Consider the following 24,380-nt stretch of genomic DNA (forward strand, 5'->3'; position numbering starts at 1 on the left):
ATTTAAAATGGATAAATGGGAAATTCCATCTTGTTGTATTTGTTACGAAAGATTGTTGACTAAACTAACTCTTCTTCCAGATTGTGGACACATTTACCATCAAGAATGGTATTTTTAATGTATATTTAACAGAATTCTTTTTAGTTTACAATCATGGACTGATAAGATTGGTTTAACTAATCTGAAATGTCCTCTGTGTAGGACTAATGTTGTCAACAATATCTATCCATTAAATTATACAATTACAAAAATTGAAGGTAATGTTAAATCTTTATTAATATGCTTTAGAATCAAACCCTAAACACTGTAATGGTGTTGATAATGATAAATCAAAAACTGATGTTGTTTATTCTGCACAAATTAAATCATATCAGGATGAAATAGATGACCTGAAATCAAGGTTATCGACATCCAAAGAGGACCGAATCGAATGTTATAATAAAATCCAGGATCTAGAGGTATTTTAACATCTGCACATTTTCGTTAGGAACAATACAAAGTGTTGAAGGATAAGTTGAATAAGGAGTTGAATACGAACGACCAAATAGTTAAACAGAACAAAGAACTCGTTTTGTCATCTGAAAAACAAAAGGCCACAAACTCTGCATTGACCAAAAAATTGAATTCCCTCAAGAATGAGTTGGAAAAGCTTAAGAACATATCGAAATAGTTAGTTTACTTAATTTCTTATTAACCCTTTAGTCTCGAGGATCCTAATGACTCTCAAATACAGGATATTGCTGCCATGGTTGAAAAAGTAATAATTATATGGTCAAATATATATATAAACATTTATTTTGTATTAAATTGTTCACAAATTATTAGTTATTATATAGTTTTCTTTAATTTTATGCAATAAAATATTAATTTCTTATAATAATAAATTCTTTAATTTAGATGACATCTGATGAAAAGATTAAGTTTCTAATGAATCGTATTGTTGATTTAAACGGGTATCATAAGTAATAATTAATATTAATTATTTAGCATTGTCAATGAATTGAAGGATGCCAATGAAACTGTGACAAATGAAAGGGATAAAATGGACAAGTTATATAAGAAGATGAAAATGTACAAATTATCAGTAATTTATATATACTATTTTTAACTATTTATTAAATTATATTAATAATCACAACAATATTAATTATTGTAATAATAATAATAACAATTACATTATCAACAATTATGAATTTAATATTAATAACAATTAATTATGTATAGCGCAATCAGGGAGTGTGCCAAATTACAGAAAAAAAAACATGCTAATGAAGACAATGAAAAATCGGAGCTACCAGATTACAATAGTGAGGACTTTGTAGAATTCTTGTACAATAAGAGGATGATGTTGGAAAAGGCCTTAAACAAACCTACGAATGAGCAGGAAAGCGTCAAGCTTACAACGAACATCTCAAAAGGTGCTGGGATTAAGAATACAACATTAACACCAGAAAAAAGTAAAGCTGTGAATTCAAATGTGTCTGACACGAATAATGGAAACGACCCAAACAACCAAGGCTTGAGTAACATTATTAGGAAGATGAAAACAATAAAAAGCAGTACACCACCGCCGAGGTACAAGCAACAAAGCAGTGTAAAGCCGGTTAGAACTCCTGAGAAGCAAGCGCTAAGGGGCCTTTCCAACAGCAACACTCCAGATCTACTTAGCGCCAAGTCTGAAAATCAACAGACCACACCAGTCAGATACAACAAGGCGAGGACGTTTAAAAAATACAAGAGCAATGGAAACGGTCCCCGTAACGAAAAAACAACAAAAATCCACAGCTTTTTCAAGCAAACGAAGGAAGATGTATGGTAAATTATAATACATTAAAAATCAGCTGTCGTTGAAAAGGTCTCTTCACCGAGAGACCTTACTGGTGTGGTTTGAACAAAACTCATGGCCTCCTCGATATTATCCTGAGAATTAATACATGTATAAAGTTATTATATCTACTCGAGACCTTGAATCTTAGTATGAATGAGTAAATGTTATTTATAATTGGATGTCGCAACTATAACTGGGAAAATAAGGTAATATCTAATAAAGAGTGGCTAGATGAGGTAGTAAAAATACGATGTGTATAAACTAACACTGTCGTCAACGCGAAGGAATACGTTATAATTTGGCATAATAACCTCATTCGACTGAGAGTGTGTGAGCGAAATCGGTTCATGGCGGTCAATTTGTGAGTTTTGCGATTGTGATTTCAGAACAAAGTCCGGATCTCGTTGCACGCGGACTGGAGTAGAAGGCATGTCGTAATCAGGCTCAAATTTAGAGGCGAGGACCTTCTCGAGTGAACTGAGGCCGTAGAAACTCGCGTCCGAGAGCAGAGAGCGGTATGTGAAGTTGTCTTCAGGACAAATGAGGACCCCGTCTCTCAGGAAGTTCAAAATGTACTGAAATATCTTACCGTCTCGGTCAATGAATATCTCCATAATTCCTCCCGAGTTCGAGTCTGTAAAGTTGAAAAACCCGCGGTAGTCGCCGTCATCGTCCGGAAGCGGCAGGCCGTTGAGTGAGTGGTATACGTATTTGTACAGGGTCGAGTCCTTGTCCTTCTCCAGGGTGGACAGAGTGGTAGTGTACTTGGTTCCCCCGATGTTCAAATTGATCAGATTGTTGTTCAAAATAATTCTCTTGTCGACTGGGTTGTAGAACTCTTGATCGTAGTTCGTTTGAGTCAAGCAGTTGTAGCCGACGGAAAGCTGGGAATCCGGTCCATCTTCGTACTGCGATCTAGGATAAAATCCCTCCTCAAGCTTCTTTTTTTTAGGAGTATGCATTAAACAATAATATAATGGATGGCGAGGTTACATAAAATTAAAATGATGCATAATAGTTGATCGTACACCACATTAAATAAAAATAGTTGATATAAAGTTGCACACCGATGATTTACTCGTCTCGTACCTTAAACATCTTTGGTGAACACAAAAAATTAATGTTACAACCGTTTACTATTTTACAACGCCGATTTTCTATGTGTACTTAGTTGAAGAAGTGGTACGTCGCCGACATGATCGCAGACCCAGGCACTACCTTTAACAACCTAGGTGCAACCCCTATGAAGAATCCTCTAACTCCATATGTTCTTTTTATTCTGATAAACTCGCTTAATATGCTCGACTTTCTCGATCCAATGATGTTGTTTTTATTGTTTTGTATGTCAACGCTTCCTGCCTGAAATTACCTTATTTACCCATTATTTTAACGTTTTTTCTATCGATTACTCATTACATAAGCTCATAATTATATCAATTTACTCGTACCTGTAGATTAGTTTTGATAACATCAAATGGCTGCGATACAACAGTTGCTACAAGAGATGAGAACGCTCCTGTCCAGAACGGAAGCACCAAGATACCCACTCCTTTACTGTCAAATCTTTTATACGCTTCGTTGCTAAATGAATTTTTATAATTTAGAGTCTAGAATTACCTTTTAATCATATCGAATATCAATTCGTTTATTGGCCAGTGAATTGCTGAAAATGGCACGTCTCTAACTATTGTAGACAATGATCCCTTATACATTGACTTCAACCCTTTATTTTTAAGGATTTCAACGAATGACTGTCGTTTGTGTGTGTATAAATTGGACTGTACGTACGTTCTCATACAGTCGAAAGGCTGGCATACCATTAAAGTTACCAGCCTTGATATCAAGCTTGCTGTTGGTGTGTTTACTTTATCTTTGATTGAATCGTATGTGTATAGAAACATTGTGTGACCACAAATTGTGAGTGGCGTGGCCCAATTCAATCCTAAAAAAACATACATTTAAGATTAGAATACCCATCCAAAAGCTGAGTAGACCCTTTGTCCTATATATGTGTTTTACAACAGAGATTGAAGACATTTTAACTCTGTTTGACATAATTTCTTCATTGTAGTACCAGTAGTTTTTAACGACATCGAAAGGATTAAATATAAGATTTACAATAATACCTAAATAATAATTAAAAAGGTGAATCAATACCTCCAGATGCTGCTCCTTTTAATATATTATTTAAATTGGCGCCCTGAACATTGGAAGATTCCATTCTTATTAGTAATAATTTATGTTATTATAACAAAATAATATGAATATATTATATTCATTCACTTTATAAACAATTTAAACAATAATATTTTACACTTAAAAAGTAGATTAAACAAATAAATAGTATATATTTTAACACATATATCAATTATATGTGGTTATAATTGTGATGAAATTAAGTTTATAATAATAATTATTTGGATAAAAACATAAATTTGTTATTTAATTAAAATTATACACATTTTTATTTTTAATAATATTTTTATATATAACATGTGTTGACGTTATTTTATTTATTTTATAAAACATTCTATTATATTATTATGGAAGATTCCGATTATTTATTAACACCTGAAAATTACGAATCATACGTTAGTGATAAGACAAAAAATAAAGATGATTCTCCAATATCAGATAATGAGTTTGATAAAGATACTTTGTATATAACAAATGATGATAAATCTGAAAGAAAACATCACTCAACACATATAAAGCACAATGATTATAAGACAAAATTATCAACATTTTTTGATATAAACCGTTGTCGAGATGTTGAGTCTTTTAAATGTTTAAATAAAATATCAGAAGGCACATATGGAACAGTATACAGAGCTCTCGATTTGGAATCAGACGAAATAGTTGCTTTGAAGCACATTAAGTTCCACGAGGTGCAATGGAAAGAAGGCTTTCCGATTACATATTTGAGAGAGGTCTCAATATTGCTAGAGTTGAATCACCCAAACATACTATCAGTACGAGAGATAGTAACTAATAAAAAACATGATGAGTTCTACATGGTGATGGAATACGTCGAACACGAATTGAAGACTCTTCTTGAGGAAAATAGACCCAATTTTACATTATCGGAGAGAAAGTGCCTGTTGAAGCAGCTTTTAGAAGGCACAAAGTATATGCACGAAAACTGGGTAATGCACCGAGACTTGAAGACACCGAACATACTCTACAACAATAAAGGATACATAAAGATATGCGACTTTGGAATGGCCAGAAAGTTCGGAAATCCACTTAAAAAATACACACACAATGTAGTCACACACTGGTACAGGGCACCAGAGTTGTTCCTGGGAGAGCCTTATTATAGCGAGAAGACAGATATATGGAGCATTGGGTGCATTTTTGCAGAAATTATACTGTCGAGGCCACTCTTTATGGGCGTCAACGACGCAGATACACTCGATAAAATATTTAGACTTTGTGGATCCCCAAATGAAGACAACTGGCCAGGATACACTAAACTTCCAGCCATAAAGAGTAGCAACTTCACAATACACAAATATAAACCATCATTTGAAAGCGTATTCAAGGTACGAATATTAATTCTAACGTCGATTTTGATGTTATATCGTATTAGCATTATATGATTAACAAATACGTTTAGGTCGGAATAATGGGAGGAATGGTACACGGATCAACCTGTATGACTGAACATGGACTAGACTTGTTGAAAAAGATGTTAAATCTAGACCCAAATCAGAGAATTTCAGCGAAAGACGCATTAGAACACCCATATATAACGCAGGTAAACGCAATGTGTAAGTTTTTATCGTTAACATAGGAAAAACCAAGAACACAAGCCATTGAGTTGATGCCAACGTTACCAGATACCAATTGTAAATGTGAGTAAATCAAAACAAATAAATAAAATATTTGTAGCGAGGGTAAAAAGAAAACATGGAGATAATGAAGAAAGTATTTGTTTATGTATTTATGTATCAATTTAGGAGACCAATCAAATAAATACAAGGGGAGAGTAGACCCAGCTAAGTTTCTGTCAATTATGAAGCAGAATAAATTATCAAAAGGGATATAATATTAATGATTATAAGCATATTTTATATGTGTCTATATATAAATGGTATAAAATTCATATTATAGTGTATGTATGTTGTGTGACGTGTTGTTATAATAAACGTGGTTATATAAATTATAATCATTTACAATTTATTACAACTAGAAATATAATATAATATTTAATCTGTTTGTATTTATTAATATTTTTCATAATGAGGATTGCAACACACGCTGGAAGTTGGTACTCGGATTCCTGTATGTTTGTATAATTTAATAAACAATTGCTTAGCGAGAGCGCTGGAATCTCAAATTAAATCATCTTCTGATGGCCTTCCTAACGTTCCTAATCCTACACTTAAATATATAATTGCGCCGTAAGAATAAAAACATTTAATTACCTTTTAAACAAAATTCAATGAAATCGATCCCTTTGTAGCCATGCTGGTTATGCATATTCACTTTCGACCGCTGTTCACGCCTACAGCCACATTGACGCATCAACTATGTAATACTACACAAATTCATATTCGATTATAGAAAAACGGTATTCGTTCTGGGACCTTCTCACCACTTCTTTCTAAGAGGCTGTGCAGTGGATCAATTTTCGAGCCTCCAAACGCCTCTTGGACAGCTCCAAGTTGACGTAAATATTGTTGATAGTCTATCAAACCTGAAGGGGTTCTCAGTTGTAAACAAGCAGGCCTCAGAGGATGAACACTCAATAGAGATGCACCTGCCCCTATTGAAATTCATGTTTAAAAAGTAACACATTAATCAAATATTTTTGTTTAGAGAAAACGTTAAGGTCGTTCCAATAATTGTAGGTGACTTCAATGAAACAATGCGTGATCAAATAGGTATGTTCTACATGCTTTCAAATAATTTTACAGCATCTTCGCTTCTACCTTACTTCAATGACGAGGTAATAATGTTTATTTCAAAACAATGTAGAATACACTCTTTGTTTTCTCCTCTGACTTCTGCCATTTCGGAATGAGGTATGTTACATTAATACATAAACTTATATAAATTAACTCAAAACTATTTATATTCAGGTTTCAGTTTACTACAACTGGATATGAATCTGAGAATAAACCGTTGCATCAAAAGATAGAAATGCTTGATAAGCGAGGCATAGATCTGATAGTTAATCACCAGTTGGATGGTACGCTTATAGACAATATATCATTTATCTTTAGACTTTGTTGATTATTTAAATGAAACCGAGAACACAATTTGCGGAAGGAATCCAATAATATTGTTACTAAAGGTAAATTTTATTTCTAAATTAATAACACATTTCAATTACATTCATTTTTAGTTACTTTCCCTTTCGAACCTAAAAATTACATCAAGGCTACTTCATTACTCTCAGGTATTTTTTACAATACTTATATTGTTTACATTATATTTTATCAAACTCTTCAATAACGCAGTTTTCTTATTTCAATTCTCAGTCTTCCAGAATTACTAAGGTGAACGACTCATCAGTTTCATACGCCTCAATCATTGGAACTTTACAACCTTAACTTTTTATAATTACTTTGATACTTTAAACAATTTAAGTATGTACAAACAAAATAACAAAACCTATATTTATAAAACTAGACTTTCGTAAAATATGCAATTTAAACATTAATGTGATTGATAAAACGTAACAAATTACACCCATTACCCAAAACCCATTATTCAAAAATGTTATAACGATTGATCATTATGAAAGCAGTCTGATGTATATATCCATTTCTAATCAAACGCTTTACTATGCTGACAGGTTCTGAGAGACCTTCTGAAACTCGCAGGATAGGTGCTCTATTTGTTTAAAGTCGTTGGATGTTGACTCAAGGAGGGACTTGAGGTCATTGGGATCAATTTTAATTGGCTCGTTGGGCGTTGAGTTTTCAGAAATCTTTACAAAATACGAGTGCAGTTGCGTGAGTTGGTGGTACTGCAGGTCGCTGATCTGCATCTGCACGTCTAGAGCTGATAGAAGCTCCTGATGCCTCTGTATCAGCTCCTCCTTCGACAGTGACCCGAGTTTATTTGCGTCCTCTTCCTTTTCCGTCATTGCTGCGTGCATCTCCTCTTCCAGAAGCTCCTCAGCCGGAATGTCCTCTTTCGACTCAAAGTTCGACATAGTTTGATCATCGTCTGTCTTATCTATTATTTCCTTGAGCTCCTTCGCCTTCTGAGATAACTGTTCCAGCCTTTCCTCCTTATCCTGCAGGTGCTCTTCGTCCACCTCTGCTGCTTCGACGACTTCTTGTATGACCTTCATCTTCTTCTTCTCAGCCTTTTCCTGCTTCTCCTCTTGCACATGGTCAGAAGGCTCATCCTTTAGTGCGTCTACTCTGATTTCTTCCAACTCCTCATGTGGCTCACTCTCCTTGATTATCATCGGCTCATGTGTCATTGTTATGCATCTACTCCACAGGAGCAGTATTGGATTAATCTCTCTTCTGCTCGATAGATCCATCCACTGATTCAACTGCTGTTGCATCTGCTCCTTCGTGACGTTGTAGAACTTCATTGCTCTCTCTCTGCAGGCCTCCTGGAGCTCCTCAAGAGATAAGCTCTCTACTCCTTCCCACATAATTAGACGATCCTCTCTTTGAATTTTAAGTAAATGGTGCCTATACACATTTATATAAACATTCATCTATTTTAAATAAAATGGTAAATAAAAATCATACTTGAAATTTTTAATTTATTTTATTTTCATTATTTAAGTTAATTACTGAAATTAATGTATTTGATAAACATTTATACATTATTAATATTCAACAATATATATACATACATATTATTTTATAAATATTAATGTAATTTATTTATTATTACCTCAGTTGCAATACGATGTGTGATTTTAGTGCAAATGGAGTAATACCAAGAAGTTTACACATTACCTACAAACTATAGAATGTTTAACAAAATACCCTCAAAGTTTGCGTACTCATCTTATCAAGTACAAACTCCTTCTTAAACAGCTTTGAAAATACAAGCAATTCATTTGCACTAAATTATTAAATATCGCAGAAGTGATTTTACCTCAGAAACGGATTCATATCGTCGCTCTTTTTTAACAGCCTTTCCTGAAACTGCTTTAATGCTTCTGCCTTCGTTCTCAGTGTCGAATCAAGCTCCTCCTCTATTTATTCTGTTTATTTATTATAAACTTACGTAGTATTTGATTAGTTCTCTCCTGCACCAATTCTTGGAAGAACGTTGCAAGCTCCTTCTTCGCCATTAACTTTTTCTGCAAATAGTCATCGTTGTTTTTGTTGTTAGTTTGAAACGTTGACGGCAGCATTTGTGGGAAGAATCTTATCACTACTGGCAGCAGAAACTCTGCGAAAGGCACAATTATAAAGAACGAGAACGGCACTAGCTTCAGTGCATCATTCATCGTTCTCATCAGCAGCTTCCGTTCATTGTATCTCATAGGATGCCCTCTTATCAGCTTCTTCAAAATGTAATAGGACACCTTTACGTTCGCTGCGTACAGCTTCGATCCCGTTTTACACCAGTGTATTGTGTGCTTAATACCTCCTACTATGCTTTTAAATATTCCTGATACTCCCGTTACTTTTTTAAGGACTGCTGCTCTTGCTGCCAACTTTGCCAACTTATTCAGTCCTTTAAACACATATGAGAACCCTTTAAATATTCCTCTTCCAATTCTATATGGTATGTATACTATCCATTTGACGATAACGTAAGGAATCCTTACTATTTTAACCAAAATATTATTTTTCTTCTTAGTCTTTAGTACTTCTGTACCATTCGTAACAGCTTTTGTTGAATACTTATATTTAGAGTCATAGTTTATAGGATGTTTTTTATCATTGATTATTAGTGTGTTATTGTATGTTTTAGTTGAATAATTCGATAGAATGTTGTATCCATAGTATTGCTTGTTTAAATATATATTTTTATAATTAAAGGTGTAATTGTTTATTGACGTTGTAATGAATTGTCGATTACAGTATTCAGGCCACACCCTTCTAGACAATCTATCAACTATTTGTTTATTTATTAAAGGTCTGAAAAAGCACATTTCAGACTTAAACATTATTCTTTTAACATTCGGATTAAACATATTTCAATTATGATTTTTTTATATCCATATTATACAATTAATAAATGTACATATTCGTCTTCGTATTACCATTCAGATTAATTATAATATTATATTAATTAATTTAATTTTTTTATCATTTAAATAATATTAAATATAAACTATATATTTTGATTTCAACATATACATAATGTTCCTATTCGCCATACAAAACAGTAACACATTTTTAATATATACCATATATTTTAAAATTTATAAATATTATAATTCTTCGTTTGTTTTAATGTATTTATGTTTGTTTTCCGCAATCCATTGGTCGATTTTATCCTGGAAATACTTATATTGCGATTGTTCTATATTCCAATACACGCTGTGGTCCGGATCTGGATCACATTCTCCTCCAAGTGACTTTTCTAGGAAGCAGGCCGGTATTCTATCCTTCAAATATTGAAACAGCTTCGGTCCTCTCGACTTAAATGACAGTTTTTTTGTTGTCGATGTTGGCAGTACACACTTTACCATTTGGAAGACTGCGTCCGTCATTGGCGGCGCATCCACGAAGAGTATTTCATCCACTGTTTCTGTATAATGTTCTACAATTGCTCTTGCTGTTTCAAGTACCAGGTCCATTGGCGGCAGTCTTGTCAATGACCAATCCTTCAGGTCCACGATTACGTACACCTTATCGTTGCCCTGTGTCAGTATACACGTCTGCAACGCTCTCTCCAAAGTATAATAAAGTGCCAACACGTGTATTTCAAAGCTTATTGGTGTTTCATTAACAGGTCTGTACTCATTATATTAGCTTATACATAAATATTGATTAATTAATTAATCATTAATCAAATATCAACCATAATAAAATGTGTATAAATAAATAATTATGCTGTTTTTAATAATATAATTATTGCTATACCTGAAATATATCAGTGGGCACGCAAAGTAGTCAAAGCCTCTCCTATATAGCATACTCTTACACACGCTTGCCTCCACCTTTTCTGGAGGCAGTCTCAGCGGGTCTCTGGATCTACGCCACGATAACGTTTTAAGCAACAAGTTCAACGACTTTTCAACTTTATAGTCGTAGCTTCTCAGGAATCTAAAAAGTATCAGGTCGTTACAGTAATATATCTCCTCAAGTGTGATCTCTTTCACTGGCTGTTGTGTATGCAGTTTCGATCTTTTTGTCGGTGTGGCTTGAGAAACATGTTCTACTATCGGCATTGCCAATAGTTGCTCTCGCATTTTCGCAATTGTTTCAAGTTGTGTAGCTAGCAGCTGAGATTCATCTGTATTTGGTGTTGGGTATAAAAAATTATATCTTTTTAAAAAATGAGTCAGGTCGAAGTCCATTTCATAATAATATTCGTACATGTACGGACCACAGTCAATTGCTATTTGTAATGCTTCATAGTTGAACTCTGGTTTTAACCTAGGAATTGTAGAAGAATCTTTGAATTCTGATTTGATATCAGATATTTTGGCCTCAGTCTTCTTCTTCAATGTCTTAATAAAATCCATATTTATAAAATTTTAATATTAAATCGAATCGATATAATCTACATAACGTTTGAAATGAAGATAAATTAGATACGTATAAATATATATTAAAATACAGTATTCAAATATATATTCAGCCCCCATGTGCCTATTTATGCATAGTAATATTGTAATATATACAATATATTAATGTCCCAATTTTTTATTTATAAATAAGTTTACAAAAATCTTCTTCGTTTTCGAGATTTTAAACTAAATATAAATTTGACTTTTATAGAACCATCATATACACATTTCCGTACTTTTGTAACTTATCATACAACATCACCATATATGTTCCGATTACTTGTTCTTTTCATAACCACATACAACATTTATTATTTATATAAATATTTTACTTTATTTTTGCATCACACCATTAACCCATATGTTTTTAACTCCTTCATGGTTTTTTTCATAACATATTGTATTTTTACCATATATTAATATTATTTCGTTTTATGAATGATTTTAATTTTTAATGGGTTCTGCTATTTCTAAGACAATTAAAAAGACTAAGGTTACTCGAAATATTGGTGACTATCTTAACACATCTGGTATGTTTATTCGTTTTCAACATTCCATAGGCCTTCCACCAGTCCACACTGAAGTTTTCACTTCCCACATTTCTCCTGTAACTAGAATTCCAGTTTGTCGATGTTGGAAGTCATGTATGTCGCATTAACTTATATATTATTTTAGCAAAATTCCCTCTCTGTGACAATTCCCACCAGAAGTTGGAGAAGATGGGCATCGACTGCGGTAAGTATATAGATAAGTTAAATGATATTAACAGGTCCAGCAATGTTAGAAATTAGGAAACGTTTCTAGGGCACATTCATTTTTTAACATTACACACTATCTGAAGTTAAATCTGGTATTCTGTAGCTTATGTTCTGAATTTATTTGTGAATTTATTTATTAGCTTACCACGTCTGATACATCAATCTTGTTGAATGATCCTGCGTCCTGGAACCTTTCTATCAGGTCGTTGTTTGCACTTTCAATTGAACTATCGATTGAGTAAATACCACCAGCCTCCTTGTGAAGACTTTCAATGTTTTCTAATCTTTCAGGTGTAATTACCAATTCTTCCATCTTGTAGTTCTTAATTACTTGGTCAATGTCATAGTTAAGCTCCTTATCAACGAAATCGTTTGAATAGTTAACTCCAAAGATCGAGTATATATGTGATGCGAATGCTTCTCTTGCCGTGACTGTTAGGTAAATGACCACTTCCACTTGTTTCGAATCTGATGTTAAACACTTTCTTATTATCTTCTTCCTAATAGGAGTTACCCTGAACGACACTGCCTTGTCAACAAAGGGTATATGGAATATTGCTAGTCTCCCCTTGTTGTTAAACTGATCAATTTTTCCTAAATACAACATGATAACATAATATTCATACCGCTTTTTCGAGTTACTAATCCCACGTGTCCATCAGGTACAACCTTAATCATTCCCATTGCCGCGATGAAGGTGACAATTGATAATATATAAAATTTAAATAGCGTATATTTAGCAGATTTATCATTCCAAAATGTGACGCCTGGCTTTGTAAACATTCCAATCTTTTGTGTATAAAGTGGACTTATATATTCGATATTAGATTTATTATCAACTTCAGAAGGTGAAGAATTATCAAAATTAGGAGGTTTTAAAATTTTAAAATCAACATTTTTAGTTGAGAAAAACAATTTACCATTTCTTGATATGTTTATTAATATTCTCCTATTATACATAATAAAAAAATTGATTAAAAATGATAAAAATTTGTTATCGGATTCTACATTATTGACATTCTATTAAAATCTAAATTATATAAAATAAATTTTAAAATAAAATTTGTACACATTTGAGAATAATATATATACCAATTATATATTAATTATATGTCTTTGTTATAATGTTATTTTCTACACCATATCAATATAATTAACTAAAATTCACTATGAATTATTTCTTATTTTTATTTTAAATGTCAAAATTTATTTTTGGCATTTATTGTTAAATAATGAATAATTTATAAGTAAATTTTATATTTAACTTTTAATCATTTCATTTACTTTCATTATTTTATCCTTGATGTGTTATTTGAAACTAAGAGTACAATGCTCTAAACGGTCAGAATGATATTTTTGGAGCACACTGGGCTTAGTAAAATAGCGTCTATATTACACAGCTTAGGAGGTCCGGATCGTTATTTTGACGCAAAACTTGAATTGGCATCATATTCAAAGTAACGTTTAAACCTCTCACAATTTATGTTTTATTCAGATCAGATAACATTTTCAATGATGATAATAATGAAAACTCATCAAACCATCATGATCACAACGTAACATCCTACTTTAAGGCCATTCTTAATAAGTGCTTTCAGGACTACGATTTTAGGTACCTTTCATATACGTGACACCAATGTATAGTAACGTAAATGATTCGTACTTTAAGGAAGTTAAAAATTTGGACAACGTTGTGAACAATATATATTACAATGTGTCGATCATAGTTGGACGAATATTCCCAGATTTTGTAGATCAATTTTGGTACACGATAAAGGTAATCATCACATATATTTTAAAAGTTGTACGTGTAAATGTGCCTATGTAATAATTATTCTATTGACTAATATACAGCAAGTTGTCCATATACGAGATGTGGATATATACACGTTCGACAGCGGCGGAGAGGACGACCCGTTTAACTCTGAGACTTGCATAAACTCATTTAACTACTTTCTGGTTGACAAGAAGCAGCAACACATTCTTTTTGTATCTTGCATTACAAGGACGCGCACAGACACACAAGATAAGAGCGAATACACACCTTCATTCCAAATGTCCATGTATGTAGACTCTACGAACAACAAACTTGACGGTGATTGCCTTTCTGATACTGAAGTCCCAGAAATATTATGATTTAACATTTTAATATATACATGGTGTATCCTTACATGTCATACATTGTTACTTTTCATAATAAATATTTTATGTTATTTAATAATATTTAATTATAAATAAAATGTCGACTTGGAGTTCATATTCTGAGTATTTTTACAGAAAGTTGGTGGAAAATGACGATTTTAAAATAATAAATAGAAAACCGAACAATTATACATTTAAAAACATAATTGACTCATCTTGTTCTAATATTTCATCATATCGCAACGTTCCAAAGTCAAGTGACAATTATAAAGATTATTTGTTTTCAATTCCAGGTATGTGTGTCATTATTTATAAATTTTTTAGATTCCACACACGATTGCACAAATTTTAATCAAAATAACAAATATATTAATTGTAAATTAAATTGTAATAAGGAAATTTATAAATCGCAAGGAAATCAAACTTCCAGAAAAATACATAGCTTGTATTTCACATCTGGAAACAAGTTGAATTCTATATATTCAAATCCTTATGAGTATTCTTCATATACAAACATTAATTTGTCTCAATATGATACTAAAGCAACTTCTAGGGCCAATGTGTATAACTATCTTTCCCGTGAGATAGTTAATTCTATCGACACATTGACTTTGTATGACAATGTGTCAAAAAATGAGCATATGAACGTTGTTCTGATTCCATCAGGAGTAGTAAACTCTGGCATTAAAGGACTTAGAATTAGTCCCAAATTGAAAGATGAGCAGGTTTATGTTGAAGTCAATGAAGTATTCAACGTATATCCATCATGTTTTTTCTCCTATCTAGAAAATTGTTCAAACTATTATATGGAACCGTTTGTAGAGTCAAATGATTACAACAAAATTGAGACTTCATGGGATGCATACACACTTAAATCATATATTTATGGCATCAACACTAAGTTTAAAACTGTTAACGACGATTTGGATATTCTCGAAATCATCTCAGAAAAAAAAAGTATATATTCGTCAACAATATATTCGAGAAATTCCTTAGGGATTTTTGTATTCAGTTACTATTTTGATGGAGAATGGAAGATTAAACCAATAAACAATGTATCATATAAACATGAAAATAAAGTGTACTATATATCGGTATCTCCATACTTATCAGACGAATCAGTGTTCCTTACCACAAATAATGAATTGCTCTTTTATGATGGTTACAAGGGGCATGAGAGAGATTCGATAACATTGTCTAGTTTGATAAAACATGATGAAGATGTGGTACAAACAGTGTGTTATGGAATGGATAATAATAATTTAATACTCGCGGGAAGTCAACTGTATTCTTTAGATAAACGAGAAGGGTCTTTATCGCCATTTATCTTGCATACTAAGCCGCCAATGACAATAACAAGCACGACTTGGACTGAAAGGAATTATGATTTGGAGTATCCATCCAGACACTATAATATGTTTTTAAGTGGTCGCTACTGTTCATACTCGAGTTATCATAGGAAGTCTGGTTTTTCGTTTTCTAAATCGTTTACTGCACTCGCTACACATCCATTGCACAACTACATACTCGCAAGTGTGTGCGGATCTAGTAATTCGATATTGATATTCGATTTGAGAATACCTAATTCACCAATCATTGACATACCATTGCCATCTGCAGAGTTAATAGGATCACGATTCAGAAGTATAAAGTGGCACATTGAAGGCGAATACTCACTGCTATTGGTATTTTCATGGAGGCAAAAGTATCCAATATGTCTAAGATTTAAGATTGACACTTTTTTCACAAATTATTCAATAGTGTCCGATAATGGTTATCACTTTAAAGACTTTATAGATTGTGACATTGGCTATGATACATCACTAATGTTTGATAGAACGATTTATTTTAATTTCTCAAACACTCATGGATCTCAAGATGATAATGATTTTGACAGCTGTGGACCCCTGATTGAGACTCAAAAGACAAATTTCGAACATCAAATCAATTTAACAAAAGATTCTACGATGTCAAATATATTCCATGGATATTTGGGTATGACTATGATTACCTCTGATTCAATTAATTCAAATCTTTTAATGATGTTAACGACATCAGGAAGACTCTTATGTATGGATATGAACGCAAGAAATATAATCCTTAACAGAAAAAATCAAAAGAGACTCTTGGATACATCTGAAGTTGATTTGCTAAATGAATCGGACGCATTTGTTGGAATTGATATATCATTGTCGAATAAAATAGGAATCCCGGTTCCTGATTATATAAAATTTGATCAAAAATACAAATTTGTTAGAATAAAGAAAATTAAGATTCATAATCATTATTCCGTGTTTAAGTCTTTTGGCCTACAAGAAAATATTGTGAAGATACAGGAACAACATTTTGGAGATGAAAGGTTGAACTCACACATATCAATTAACAATTGCCATGTTAATGATTTTAAGAACTATACAACTCAAAAGTTCAATTCCCAGGTATTAAAATTAAAGAATCAATATTCATTAATTTTTTTAGGAAATATTGAAGAGAATACTATCTTATAATAAAATTGATAATTATTATGGACCTATTTTATCTTTGTAAGTTCACATAATTATAACTATTATTCAGATCAAGATTCATTGAATTGTATGGAACTGAACACACATTAACACACAATGTTTGGAACCCTCTGAACAACAAGTTGGACCATGAATATGAAACCGAACTTAAGAATCCCTTCTTTAAGGAAACACTGCTATGTTCATGTTCATCATTGAAAGAGTCGATTTTTGACAAATACTCGAAGATGTTTCAGTCAATCCTTAACTTCGTTTTTGATGATGTTAATGAAGTTATCGCCAATTCTTATAATAATCGAATTGATTACTACATTAACTCTCTCAATACCACTCTCAGCAACATAATCAACTTCAATAGACAAAATAACAAATCAACTTTATATGACACAGATGATGATCATGACAATAATATATCATTACCATCGGTCAGTGCACATGGAGTACAAGACTTGCTGATAAATAACATAAAAGAGAACAAAAGTCTTATTGTTGATAAATGTGTTGCTAGCACATTTGGTGATATGCTATTGTTTCAATCTAATCTTAACAATTACAACGGTTACGAAGTTGCTATATCTGATGAAAATCGCGAACATGAAAGCGATGATATCAATGTAAAAGATTCGTTACATAGGCATGATTGTACCATGAATGATGTTCTGTGTGTTGATGCTAGCAAAGACTCTGATGATACTGATTCACTAAACATTGTTGATCAGCTTTTGAGTTCATGGGTAATTGAGCACAGGGAACTAGCAAAATCGGTATCATAAGTTTCATTTAATTTTTACTTTAGGATACGCACTCCCACGCTAATAGAGTGTTCATACCTGGAGACGCTGTGGAGCATCTGACTCAACATAAAATGAAGCAGAAACGACTCATTTCTCAGATACTGACTAGCATGGATGTTAAACCTTAGTACTTAATGTTAAATGTCATCCCATTCTATCAAATATTGATACTCGTCCAGTCGCCGATGTTGACTTATTCGATTTATATTTACCTAATGTGCGATTAGTTGATTTTATATGATTTATTTTATCGCAATTATGCAATATCATATTTGTTATTACAATATTATTAATAATCTATTAGTTGGTAGTATAAATGTAAACGTCATTCAAAGTGCACAAACTTTTACTTTATTATAAGCAAATTACATAACCTACCAGTATTTGAAATTGAAACCTTGATAGTCCTTCCATTCAACTCCTGTTTGTGAAAGCTGTCGACCGCCTTTTGAGCGGATTCTTCCTCAACAAATCCAACTGTAGCACTTGTGAGTGCTCCTTTATTTATCTAATAGATCTTATGTGCGACTTCGTTGTACCTTGATTGAACATACTGTTCCTGAAGAGTTAAAGTACAGCTTTAGGTACTCAGGAGTGACATCATTTGGCAAGTTTCTGACGAAAATCATCGAACCAGGTTTATGTGATAAGAGTGAGTCATACTTATCATGTTTCCATCTGAAATTGAAATTTTACTTTAAATGAATATGTGAATACCGTGAGTATATTGTGTCCCTTTCTCTCTTCACTAGCGGTTCGTTAGATTTACCGATTACTCTCGATATTAGACCCAATTTCCTACCCTGGTAACTAAAAGTGATTATAATTTAACATTCGAGTTACCTGTTTAAATTCACAGACGTATGGTTTTTGGATTCTATAAATACATGAATCGATCATCCAACTACCGTATTTTGATTTATTTGACAAGATTCCACTTATCGCTGACTTATATATTCTTTTTGAAGAATTTTCCTGTTCTGTTGAATCCTCTTTCTTGTCTGTATCCATTATATACAATTAATTATCTGAGTGTATGGAGCGGTGGAAGGCAAACTGGGAGCATGATAACTAGTGTGAAGTTGAACAAGAGAGACCATATTACAACTACTTGGCGTCCTGCAAGAAGTGAGACAGCCACTTCAGCGCCTCCGCGTACCCCTGCTTTTTAATAATACTACACATGAATAGCTCGACAGGCCTTCCGCGGCCCGATTTGACACACTTTCCGTACGTGTCGCTTGCGAAGAGGTTTAGAGCCGTTCTGAGCTCTTCTTCCGAGGCTGCTCCACGGTTGTCGATCTTGTTGCCGAGCACTACAAAGGGCTTCCTCAGGAGCTCCTCGTCGGAGAGCAGGGACCTCAACTCCTCGTTCGACTCTCCGAAACGCGATCTATCGCTTGCGTCTACGATGAAGACTATTCCGTCCACGTTTCCGCAGTACTGCTTCCAGACTCTTCTGGCTGTTTCGTGGCCTCCCAGGTCGAAGGCCGTGATGTTGACCTTCTCGAGGCTCAGCTGCTCCGAGTGAGGGTGAAGTGTGGGAGTGTGTACTGCCACTCTGTTGTCCTTCAGCATTCGAAGCAGGGTCGTCTTTCCCGCATTGTCTAGACCGAGAAACACGATTCTCGCGTCTTTATTTAATAAACCCAGGGACTGCAAAGTCCTTTTAATCCTAAAAGATAAATTTAAAACTCGATTACCATTGTATAATATATATATGAAATGATATCAATTGAAGTAAATAGATCATTTATGTCTACAGTATGTATATTTTACTCTTATAAGTAATTATATTTATAAAAAAATTTTAATCACTTCGTTTGTGTGCTTACCAATTAATAATAAACATCATTTTGGGAATGATACCCAACCACAATTATATTATATAATTCAGTGTTTTATTGGAACTGTTTTTGCTGATTTATGCTATTATCTGTTGGTACGCTTAGTTGCTATGTTTGATATTGTACTACATAAGCTAAGGCCCTATTATTGACAGAATTTACATACAAGCCGTCTGAAATTAACAGGTACTACAAATAAACTGAGGAAGGTCGAGTGTATAAAAGATTTGGATGTGATATGTTGTGTTTATTATTTGATTTTAATCATCGTTTTTATTGACCCCACTAGTGGTCCTCTATGTGCATCTACTTATTGTTTTTATTTCCCTTTTGTTGCTTTGTCTAATCGGTTTCTTCCTAGTTCTCAGTTCCTTCACCCTCGCTCTCTTCTTGTCTTTACTCGGTGTGTCACCAGCCCCCTTCGTCCTTCTACTATGTGTACACATACATACTCATTTATGAAATTATAACATTTTAGGCTCTCCCGCCTCTAACAGGTCCCTCCTCACCTGACTAGTGACAGCACTGATGTGAACTTTCCCGACATCGACAGGTTCCTCTTCATCAGTCCTGCCATTGGCGCCAGCAGGTCCTTGATGACCTCTTCTGCGTTGATGTTTTTGTCGAGCAGCTTCCTCCCGTCGTTCGCCGCCTGCAGTCGCACGTAGCTCACGTCGAAGTTGAGTTCGACCTTGTCGATTTCTTCCATGTTGTTCGGGTCGAGCATGTCCTTGGGCGTGTCGAGCTTAACGTTTTCTCCCGAGATGAGGTCTTCGAGTGCTCCCATCAGCAGCATGAACAGCTCGTTGTTCATCTGCACGCTTGACAGCGTCGCCATCTTCGCGATCGCGACTGCGTGCACTCTCTTCGCCTCCGTGTTCATCGTCTTCTTCACGTTCGGCACGTAGACCATTTCCATGAAGCTGCTCGTGATGCCCACCTGTATCGTCTCCAGGATTTCAATCAGCGACATTTCGTACTTGTGCAGGTGCAGGTACGCTGTGAGCAGCGACATCGTCGTCACCACGTCCACCAGCGCGTCGCTGCCCTTGTTGTTGTGGATGTACGTCAGGAGCACTGTCACGATCGACTTAATGAACGCGACGTAGTAGCTGAGCGGCAGGAACCTGATGATTCCGTTGATCATGTCCAGCGAGTGAGTCGAGAGCTTCCTGTGCACGAGGCAGAAGTGGAATATGTTGAGGATCTTCTCCATGTTCTTGTTGATCTCGCTCTCGAAGATGCTGTGCTTCTCGAAGAAGCAGACCAGCAGCTTAATGTTCCCCTGTGCGTTTGCCTACACATTTCGTTATTGCGTTTACACTTACGATTGAGACTTTCCACGTCTCTATTGTCAGCAGGTGGTTGAGCAGCTGCAGGTACGTCGTCGATGCCTTGTTTGCGAACTTGAGCATGATGCAGAGCACCTGCAGGCTGTATGGTATGAACGGGTGCATCTCCTGCTGTATTATCATTGCCAGCATCGGTATCAGCGACTCCTCTATCTTCTCCAGCGGCTGTCCCAATCCGTACGACTCCGTCTGCAGGTTCAGCCTCAGCAGTATTGACAGCGACTCGAACAGGTAGTGGTTATACGCCGGGTTTACTGGGTTATCTGTCACCATCTTGATCAGCGAGATCACGATTTGTATCATCAGCATCCCGCTTTCTCGCACGTCTTCCCTTAGGTACAGAAATATCTTCATTGTGCACTTTGAGTAAAACTCGTTCCCTGACCTGCCTCCATTCTTCATCAGTGTCAACAGGTTATCTAGTGCCTAAATAATTTTTTATTTACATTTCCGTAATCACTTTGTTATTGTATACTACATTAGATATAACACAGATTTAGTAGTATTTGTGTGTCAAATTTATTATAGTTGACTTTATATCAATAATATTCTTTCAAAATTAACGTGTGAATATTAATTTATGTGTTCTTATCGTTGAATTCTTATTAACATCATTGTAAAAAGTATTAAATCAATATATAGTTGCGACTTACTTGTAATATACATGTCTTTAGCTTCGGCTTGTGCAGCCGCACCTTTGCTAACACTCTCGAGAGTGCTTCTGCTGAGAACGACCTCAGCGCCTCGTGGCTGTTGTTGAGGTATAGTACAAGGTATGGTACAAGTGCCACGAGGTCAATCTCGCTAAATAGGTTTTGGAATGTTATGATGTACTTCATGATCGCCAGTATTATGAGTCTTTTTTCCTGCGTGAGCTGTGTCTGTGCGAGGAGCACGAACTCGTTCTTCAGGTACTTGTTGAAGTAGTTGTTGATGTTGAACTCTCCCGAGCTCTCCTTGAAGTTGATACATATTATCAGCTGCAGGTACAACTCCTTCAGCTTATAGTCGTTACTCGATGCTACGTTCGTTGCCACCTGTGCTATAATCTGCTGGCACACCTGCCCGATGCTCGAGACCAGCTTCTTCAGGAACGAGATTGAGGAGAACCTTCTGCTCGAGCAGCTGTTCGTGTCCAACTCCCTTTGCACGAACTCGATTGGGCAGTCGTCTAACAGCAGCAGGTCACACTCTCTGAATCCTATGTTTGGCACTATGATTGTTTGTATGATCTCTGCCAGGAACGCGTTGTTCATGTATGGGTTACTTCTTGCCGACGCTGTCGGCGAACTTCCCCAGTGCGTCGTGGACGCTGCTGACAAGAAGTCCAGTGCTGCGCAGCACAGCTTATCCTCCGAGGCATCTTGAGTCGTCGTCCTACACAGCTTTACCACATCCTCGATGCATGTGAAAACGAACGGGTGGAAGACCTCCTGGTACCTTTCCGCGTAGAACTTCAAGAGCCTCAGAAAGGCCACTTTCATCTTCAGTATCGTTCCTACACATTTTTGTTATTGTTGTTTATAGCGTTATTCGAATTGTTTGTGGTATTAACATTATAAGTGTTAATAATCATAATAACGTTAATAATTATAATAACGTTAATAATTATAATAACGTTAATAATTACAATAGCGTTAATAATTACAATAGCGTTAATTTTATAAATGTTCTATCATAGTTTCTGTTAATAACTATTGAATTATTAATATTGATGTTAATCGCATATTTTTGAAGCACATAATTATCCCATCAATAATACCAAATCATTCCGTTAAGCCTTACCTGTTGTATCATTCTGGACCAATTGCTGGTCGTTGAACTGCAGCAGGTTTATTATTCCGCTGAAGTACAGCTGCGCGTTGTCTTCAAACGACTCCGGGAGGTCTATTGTGTGCACGTACACGAATATCTTTATCACCTGCCTTATGAACTCCAACTGGTCAAGCATCACCGGGACTATGAAATTGGACGTGAACGTGCCCTTCATGGACTTATAGAAGTTGTAGAACTGCGTGAACTTGTAGATGAAGTACTTGTACACGTACAGCAGGTGCACGTCCGACAGCGTCAGTATGATCTTCAACTCGCAGAGCGTGTCATTGTCGTAGGCGCGCGCCTTGTACTTTTTCATCAGATTCGTGAAGAGCTTGAACGAGCTCAGCTTCGTCTTGAAGTACGCCTTGTTAAGGCTCGACTCGTTAACGAACATTGAGGGCGAGAGGAGCAGCTGCACGTTGTGCTGGTTACCTCCAAGCTCTGGCACACTCTGGCCGTACTGGAACAGCTTCGGCTCATTGAAAAGGTTGCGATCGTCGAAGTAGAAGAGCGAGTCTGACGGGTTGCAGTCCACTTCGTACGACTGACTCGCCGGGTTCGCGGTGTGCGTGTTAAGTGTGCTCTGGCTGAACAGGAACGACACTGACTGCACGAACTTGTTCATCTCCAGGTCCTTCAGCGTCACACTGTTCCTCAGACTGCACATGTTTTTTACTCCGTCGACCAGCGCGTTGAAGAATTCGAAGTAGCAGCGGCTGATTTCCATGATGTTGTTCGTGTTAAGTATGTTGTTGTAGGATGCGATCGACCTTGACAGGTTAACGTAGTTCTTAACGTGATTGATCAGGTACTCTGCGTACTTCAGGTCGTAGTTTGATTGCGATTCCGACACTGCTCTATTCAGTGACGAGTTTGTGTTTACGTTTGTGTTTAGCACGTTAACTCCTCGGTTCCTCAGTTGCGTCTGCAGTCTCGTCGTCAGCGTCTCCACCAGCACCAGCGGGTTAATATCGCTCATGTGGCAGTAGCTTATCAGCATCAGCACGTGCTCCATTGACTCTGGGAAGTCTCTGTCTCCTATCATCAGCAACGTGCTTTCCAGCTGAGACGCGATTGGTGTTGATATTCCCAGCTTATCTTTGTTGAGTGTGCATATTATCAGAAACGACTTGATGATTCTTCTCGTAGAGTCCGTCGCTCCTCCAAATGATTCTGACGTGTCAAAGTTCGACTTTGTGTAGTTTTTAAGGAAGATTGCTGCCCACAATTGCACATCGCTTGATGCCAGTTTAAGTCCGCACAATTCGTCGTCTAAATATTATTTTAAATTGTTTTTTTACCTGATAGTGTATTCTCTGGTGCTGATATTGCTTGAGGTGATAATATAATTTTAAATATTAAAGCGATCTTGATCTCTGTTTCTGATGTGTCAGATTTGACCAACATTGACATTTGGTCCTCTGCCGATTTAATTGCGATCTTATTACCACTCAAGGACTGGCGGCACAGTGATATTATCGACCTTATGAACGATATATCTGACATCTTTATTGATTTATATGTGAATGGTGACTTATCAGATATACTATTATTTATAACATAAGGATGGATTCCAATAAAATAACTATTCCGGAATGATATTCATATATTGTATACACCAAAGTTATTAATAGATACGA

The 24,380-nt window shown here is 35.3% G+C and overlaps 15 protein-coding genes across 15 annotated transcripts; 7 read left to right on the forward strand and 8 right to left on the reverse strand.

Moving 5' to 3' along the window:
- Window positions 1-7: 7 nt before the first annotated feature.
- Window positions 8-1,819, forward strand: TOT_040000370 (uncharacterized protein; the record flags this gene model as incomplete). The annotated part of the gene is made up of 8 exons (XM_009693997.1): window positions 8-108; window positions 145-257; window positions 289-458; window positions 488-669; window positions 703-757; window positions 898-953; window positions 988-1,071; window positions 1,225-1,819. The coding sequence occupies 8 exons, from the start codon at window positions 8-10 to the stop codon at window positions 1,817-1,819; spliced, it is 1,356 nt and encodes a 451-aa protein (XP_009692292.1).
- Window positions 1,820-1,830: 11 nt separating this feature from the next.
- TOT_040000371 (predicted protein) lies at window positions 1,831-2,790 on the reverse strand (the record flags this gene model as incomplete). Its single annotated transcript, XM_009693998.1, has 2 exons — window positions 1,831-1,920; window positions 2,095-2,790. The coding sequence occupies 2 exons, from the start codon at window positions 2,788-2,790 to the stop codon at window positions 1,831-1,833; spliced, it is 786 nt and encodes a 261-aa protein (XP_009692293.1).
- A 205-nt stretch (window positions 2,791-2,995) lies between these two features.
- Window positions 2,996-3,883, reverse strand: TOT_040000373 (mitochondrial carrier protein; the record flags this gene model as incomplete). Its single annotated transcript, XM_009693999.1, has 4 exons — window positions 2,996-3,187; window positions 3,277-3,409; window positions 3,446-3,770; window positions 3,802-3,883. The coding sequence occupies 4 exons, from the start codon at window positions 3,881-3,883 to the stop codon at window positions 2,996-2,998; spliced, it is 732 nt and encodes a 243-aa protein (XP_009692294.1).
- TOT_040000372 (mitochondrial carrier protein) lies at window positions 3,024-3,191 on the forward strand (the record flags this gene model as incomplete). The annotated part of the gene is made up of 1 exon (XM_009694000.1): window positions 3,024-3,191. The coding sequence occupies one exon, from the start codon at window positions 3,024-3,026 to the stop codon at window positions 3,189-3,191; it is 168 nt and encodes a 55-aa protein (XP_009692295.1).
- Window positions 3,884-4,371: 488 nt separating the features above from the next.
- On the forward strand, window positions 4,372-5,693 carry TOT_040000374 (serine/threonine protein kinase; the record flags this gene model as incomplete). The annotated part of the gene is made up of 3 exons (XM_009694001.1): window positions 4,372-5,373; window positions 5,448-5,588; window positions 5,625-5,693. 3 exons carry the CDS (start codon window positions 4,372-4,374, stop codon window positions 5,691-5,693), a joined length of 1,212 nt encoding a protein of 403 aa, XP_009692296.1.
- A 379-nt stretch (window positions 5,694-6,072) lies between these two features.
- TOT_040000375 (predicted protein) lies at window positions 6,073-6,857 on the forward strand (the record flags this gene model as incomplete). Its single annotated transcript, XM_009694002.1, has 6 exons — window positions 6,073-6,115; window positions 6,150-6,234; window positions 6,297-6,365; window positions 6,398-6,622; window positions 6,653-6,717; window positions 6,751-6,857. The coding sequence occupies 6 exons, from the start codon at window positions 6,073-6,075 to the stop codon at window positions 6,855-6,857; spliced, it is 594 nt and encodes a 197-aa protein (XP_009692297.1).
- Window positions 6,858-7,622: 765 nt separating this feature from the next.
- On the reverse strand, window positions 7,623-9,959 carry TOT_040000376 (uncharacterized protein; the record flags this gene model as incomplete). Its single annotated transcript, XM_009694003.1, has 5 exons — window positions 7,623-8,493; window positions 8,702-8,766; window positions 8,797-8,875; window positions 8,909-9,008; window positions 9,041-9,959. 5 exons carry the CDS (start codon window positions 9,957-9,959, stop codon window positions 7,623-7,625), a joined length of 2,034 nt encoding a protein of 677 aa, XP_009692298.1.
- Window positions 9,960-10,199: 240 nt separating this feature from the next.
- TOT_040000377 (uncharacterized protein) lies at window positions 10,200-11,459 on the reverse strand (the record flags this gene model as incomplete). The annotated part of the gene is made up of 2 exons (XM_009694004.1): window positions 10,200-10,725; window positions 10,855-11,459. 2 exons carry the CDS (start codon window positions 11,457-11,459, stop codon window positions 10,200-10,202), a joined length of 1,131 nt encoding a protein of 376 aa, XP_009692299.1.
- A 499-nt stretch (window positions 11,460-11,958) lies between these two features.
- On the forward strand, window positions 11,959-12,308 carry TOT_040000378 (clone ZZD536 mRNA sequence-like protein; the record flags this gene model as incomplete). The annotated part of the gene is made up of 4 exons (XM_009694005.1): window positions 11,959-12,034; window positions 12,065-12,148; window positions 12,180-12,239; window positions 12,274-12,308. The coding sequence occupies 4 exons, from the start codon at window positions 11,959-11,961 to the stop codon at window positions 12,306-12,308; spliced, it is 255 nt and encodes an 84-aa protein (XP_009692300.1).
- A 90-nt stretch (window positions 12,309-12,398) lies between these two features.
- TOT_040000379 (prohibitin-like protein) lies at window positions 12,399-13,222 on the reverse strand (the record flags this gene model as incomplete). The annotated part of the gene is made up of 2 exons (XM_009694006.1): window positions 12,399-12,856; window positions 12,889-13,222. The coding sequence occupies 2 exons, from the start codon at window positions 13,220-13,222 to the stop codon at window positions 12,399-12,401; spliced, it is 792 nt and encodes a 263-aa protein (XP_009692301.1).
- Window positions 13,223-13,609: 387 nt separating this feature from the next.
- On the forward strand, window positions 13,610-14,398 carry TOT_040000380 (uncharacterized protein; the record flags this gene model as incomplete). Its single annotated transcript, XM_009694007.1, has 4 exons — window positions 13,610-13,719; window positions 13,758-13,874; window positions 13,907-14,039; window positions 14,117-14,398. 4 exons carry the CDS (start codon window positions 13,610-13,612, stop codon window positions 14,396-14,398), a joined length of 642 nt encoding a protein of 213 aa, XP_009692302.1.
- A 103-nt stretch (window positions 14,399-14,501) lies between these two features.
- Window positions 14,502-17,851, forward strand: TOT_040000381 (uncharacterized protein; the record flags this gene model as incomplete). The annotated part of the gene is made up of 5 exons (XM_009694008.1): window positions 14,502-14,697; window positions 14,729-16,842; window positions 16,883-16,947; window positions 16,979-17,693; window positions 17,726-17,851. The coding sequence occupies 5 exons, from the start codon at window positions 14,502-14,504 to the stop codon at window positions 17,849-17,851; spliced, it is 3,216 nt and encodes a 1,071-aa protein (XP_009692303.1).
- A 16-nt stretch (window positions 17,852-17,867) lies between these two features.
- TOT_040000382 (uncharacterized protein) lies at window positions 17,868-18,734 on the reverse strand (the record flags this gene model as incomplete). The annotated part of the gene is made up of 5 exons (XM_009694009.1): window positions 17,868-17,935; window positions 18,102-18,231; window positions 18,263-18,401; window positions 18,441-18,526; window positions 18,567-18,734. 5 exons carry the CDS (start codon window positions 18,732-18,734, stop codon window positions 17,868-17,870), a joined length of 591 nt encoding a protein of 196 aa, XP_009692304.1.
- A 96-nt stretch (window positions 18,735-18,830) lies between these two features.
- Window positions 18,831-19,578, reverse strand: TOT_040000951 (small GTPase; the record flags this gene model as incomplete). Its single annotated transcript, XM_009694010.1, has 2 exons — window positions 18,831-19,398; window positions 19,559-19,578. 2 exons carry the CDS (start codon window positions 19,576-19,578, stop codon window positions 18,831-18,833), a joined length of 588 nt encoding a protein of 195 aa, XP_009692305.1.
- Window positions 19,579-19,866: 288 nt separating this feature from the next.
- Window positions 19,867-24,246, reverse strand: TOT_040000900 (importin-alpha; the record flags this gene model as incomplete). The annotated part of the gene is made up of 6 exons (XM_009694011.1): window positions 19,867-19,999; window positions 20,080-20,867; window positions 20,899-21,348; window positions 21,576-22,420; window positions 22,708-24,012; window positions 24,042-24,246. The coding sequence occupies 6 exons, from the start codon at window positions 24,244-24,246 to the stop codon at window positions 19,867-19,869; spliced, it is 3,726 nt and encodes a 1,241-aa protein (XP_009692306.1).
- Window positions 24,247-24,380: the final 134 nt, after the last annotated feature.

This window comes from Theileria orientalis, chromosome 4 (genome assembly GCF_000740895.1).
Source record: "Theileria orientalis strain Shintoku DNA, chromosome 4, complete genome".
In the NCBI taxonomy this organism is placed as follows: domain Eukaryota; phylum Apicomplexa; class Aconoidasida; order Piroplasmida; family Theileriidae; genus Theileria; species Theileria orientalis.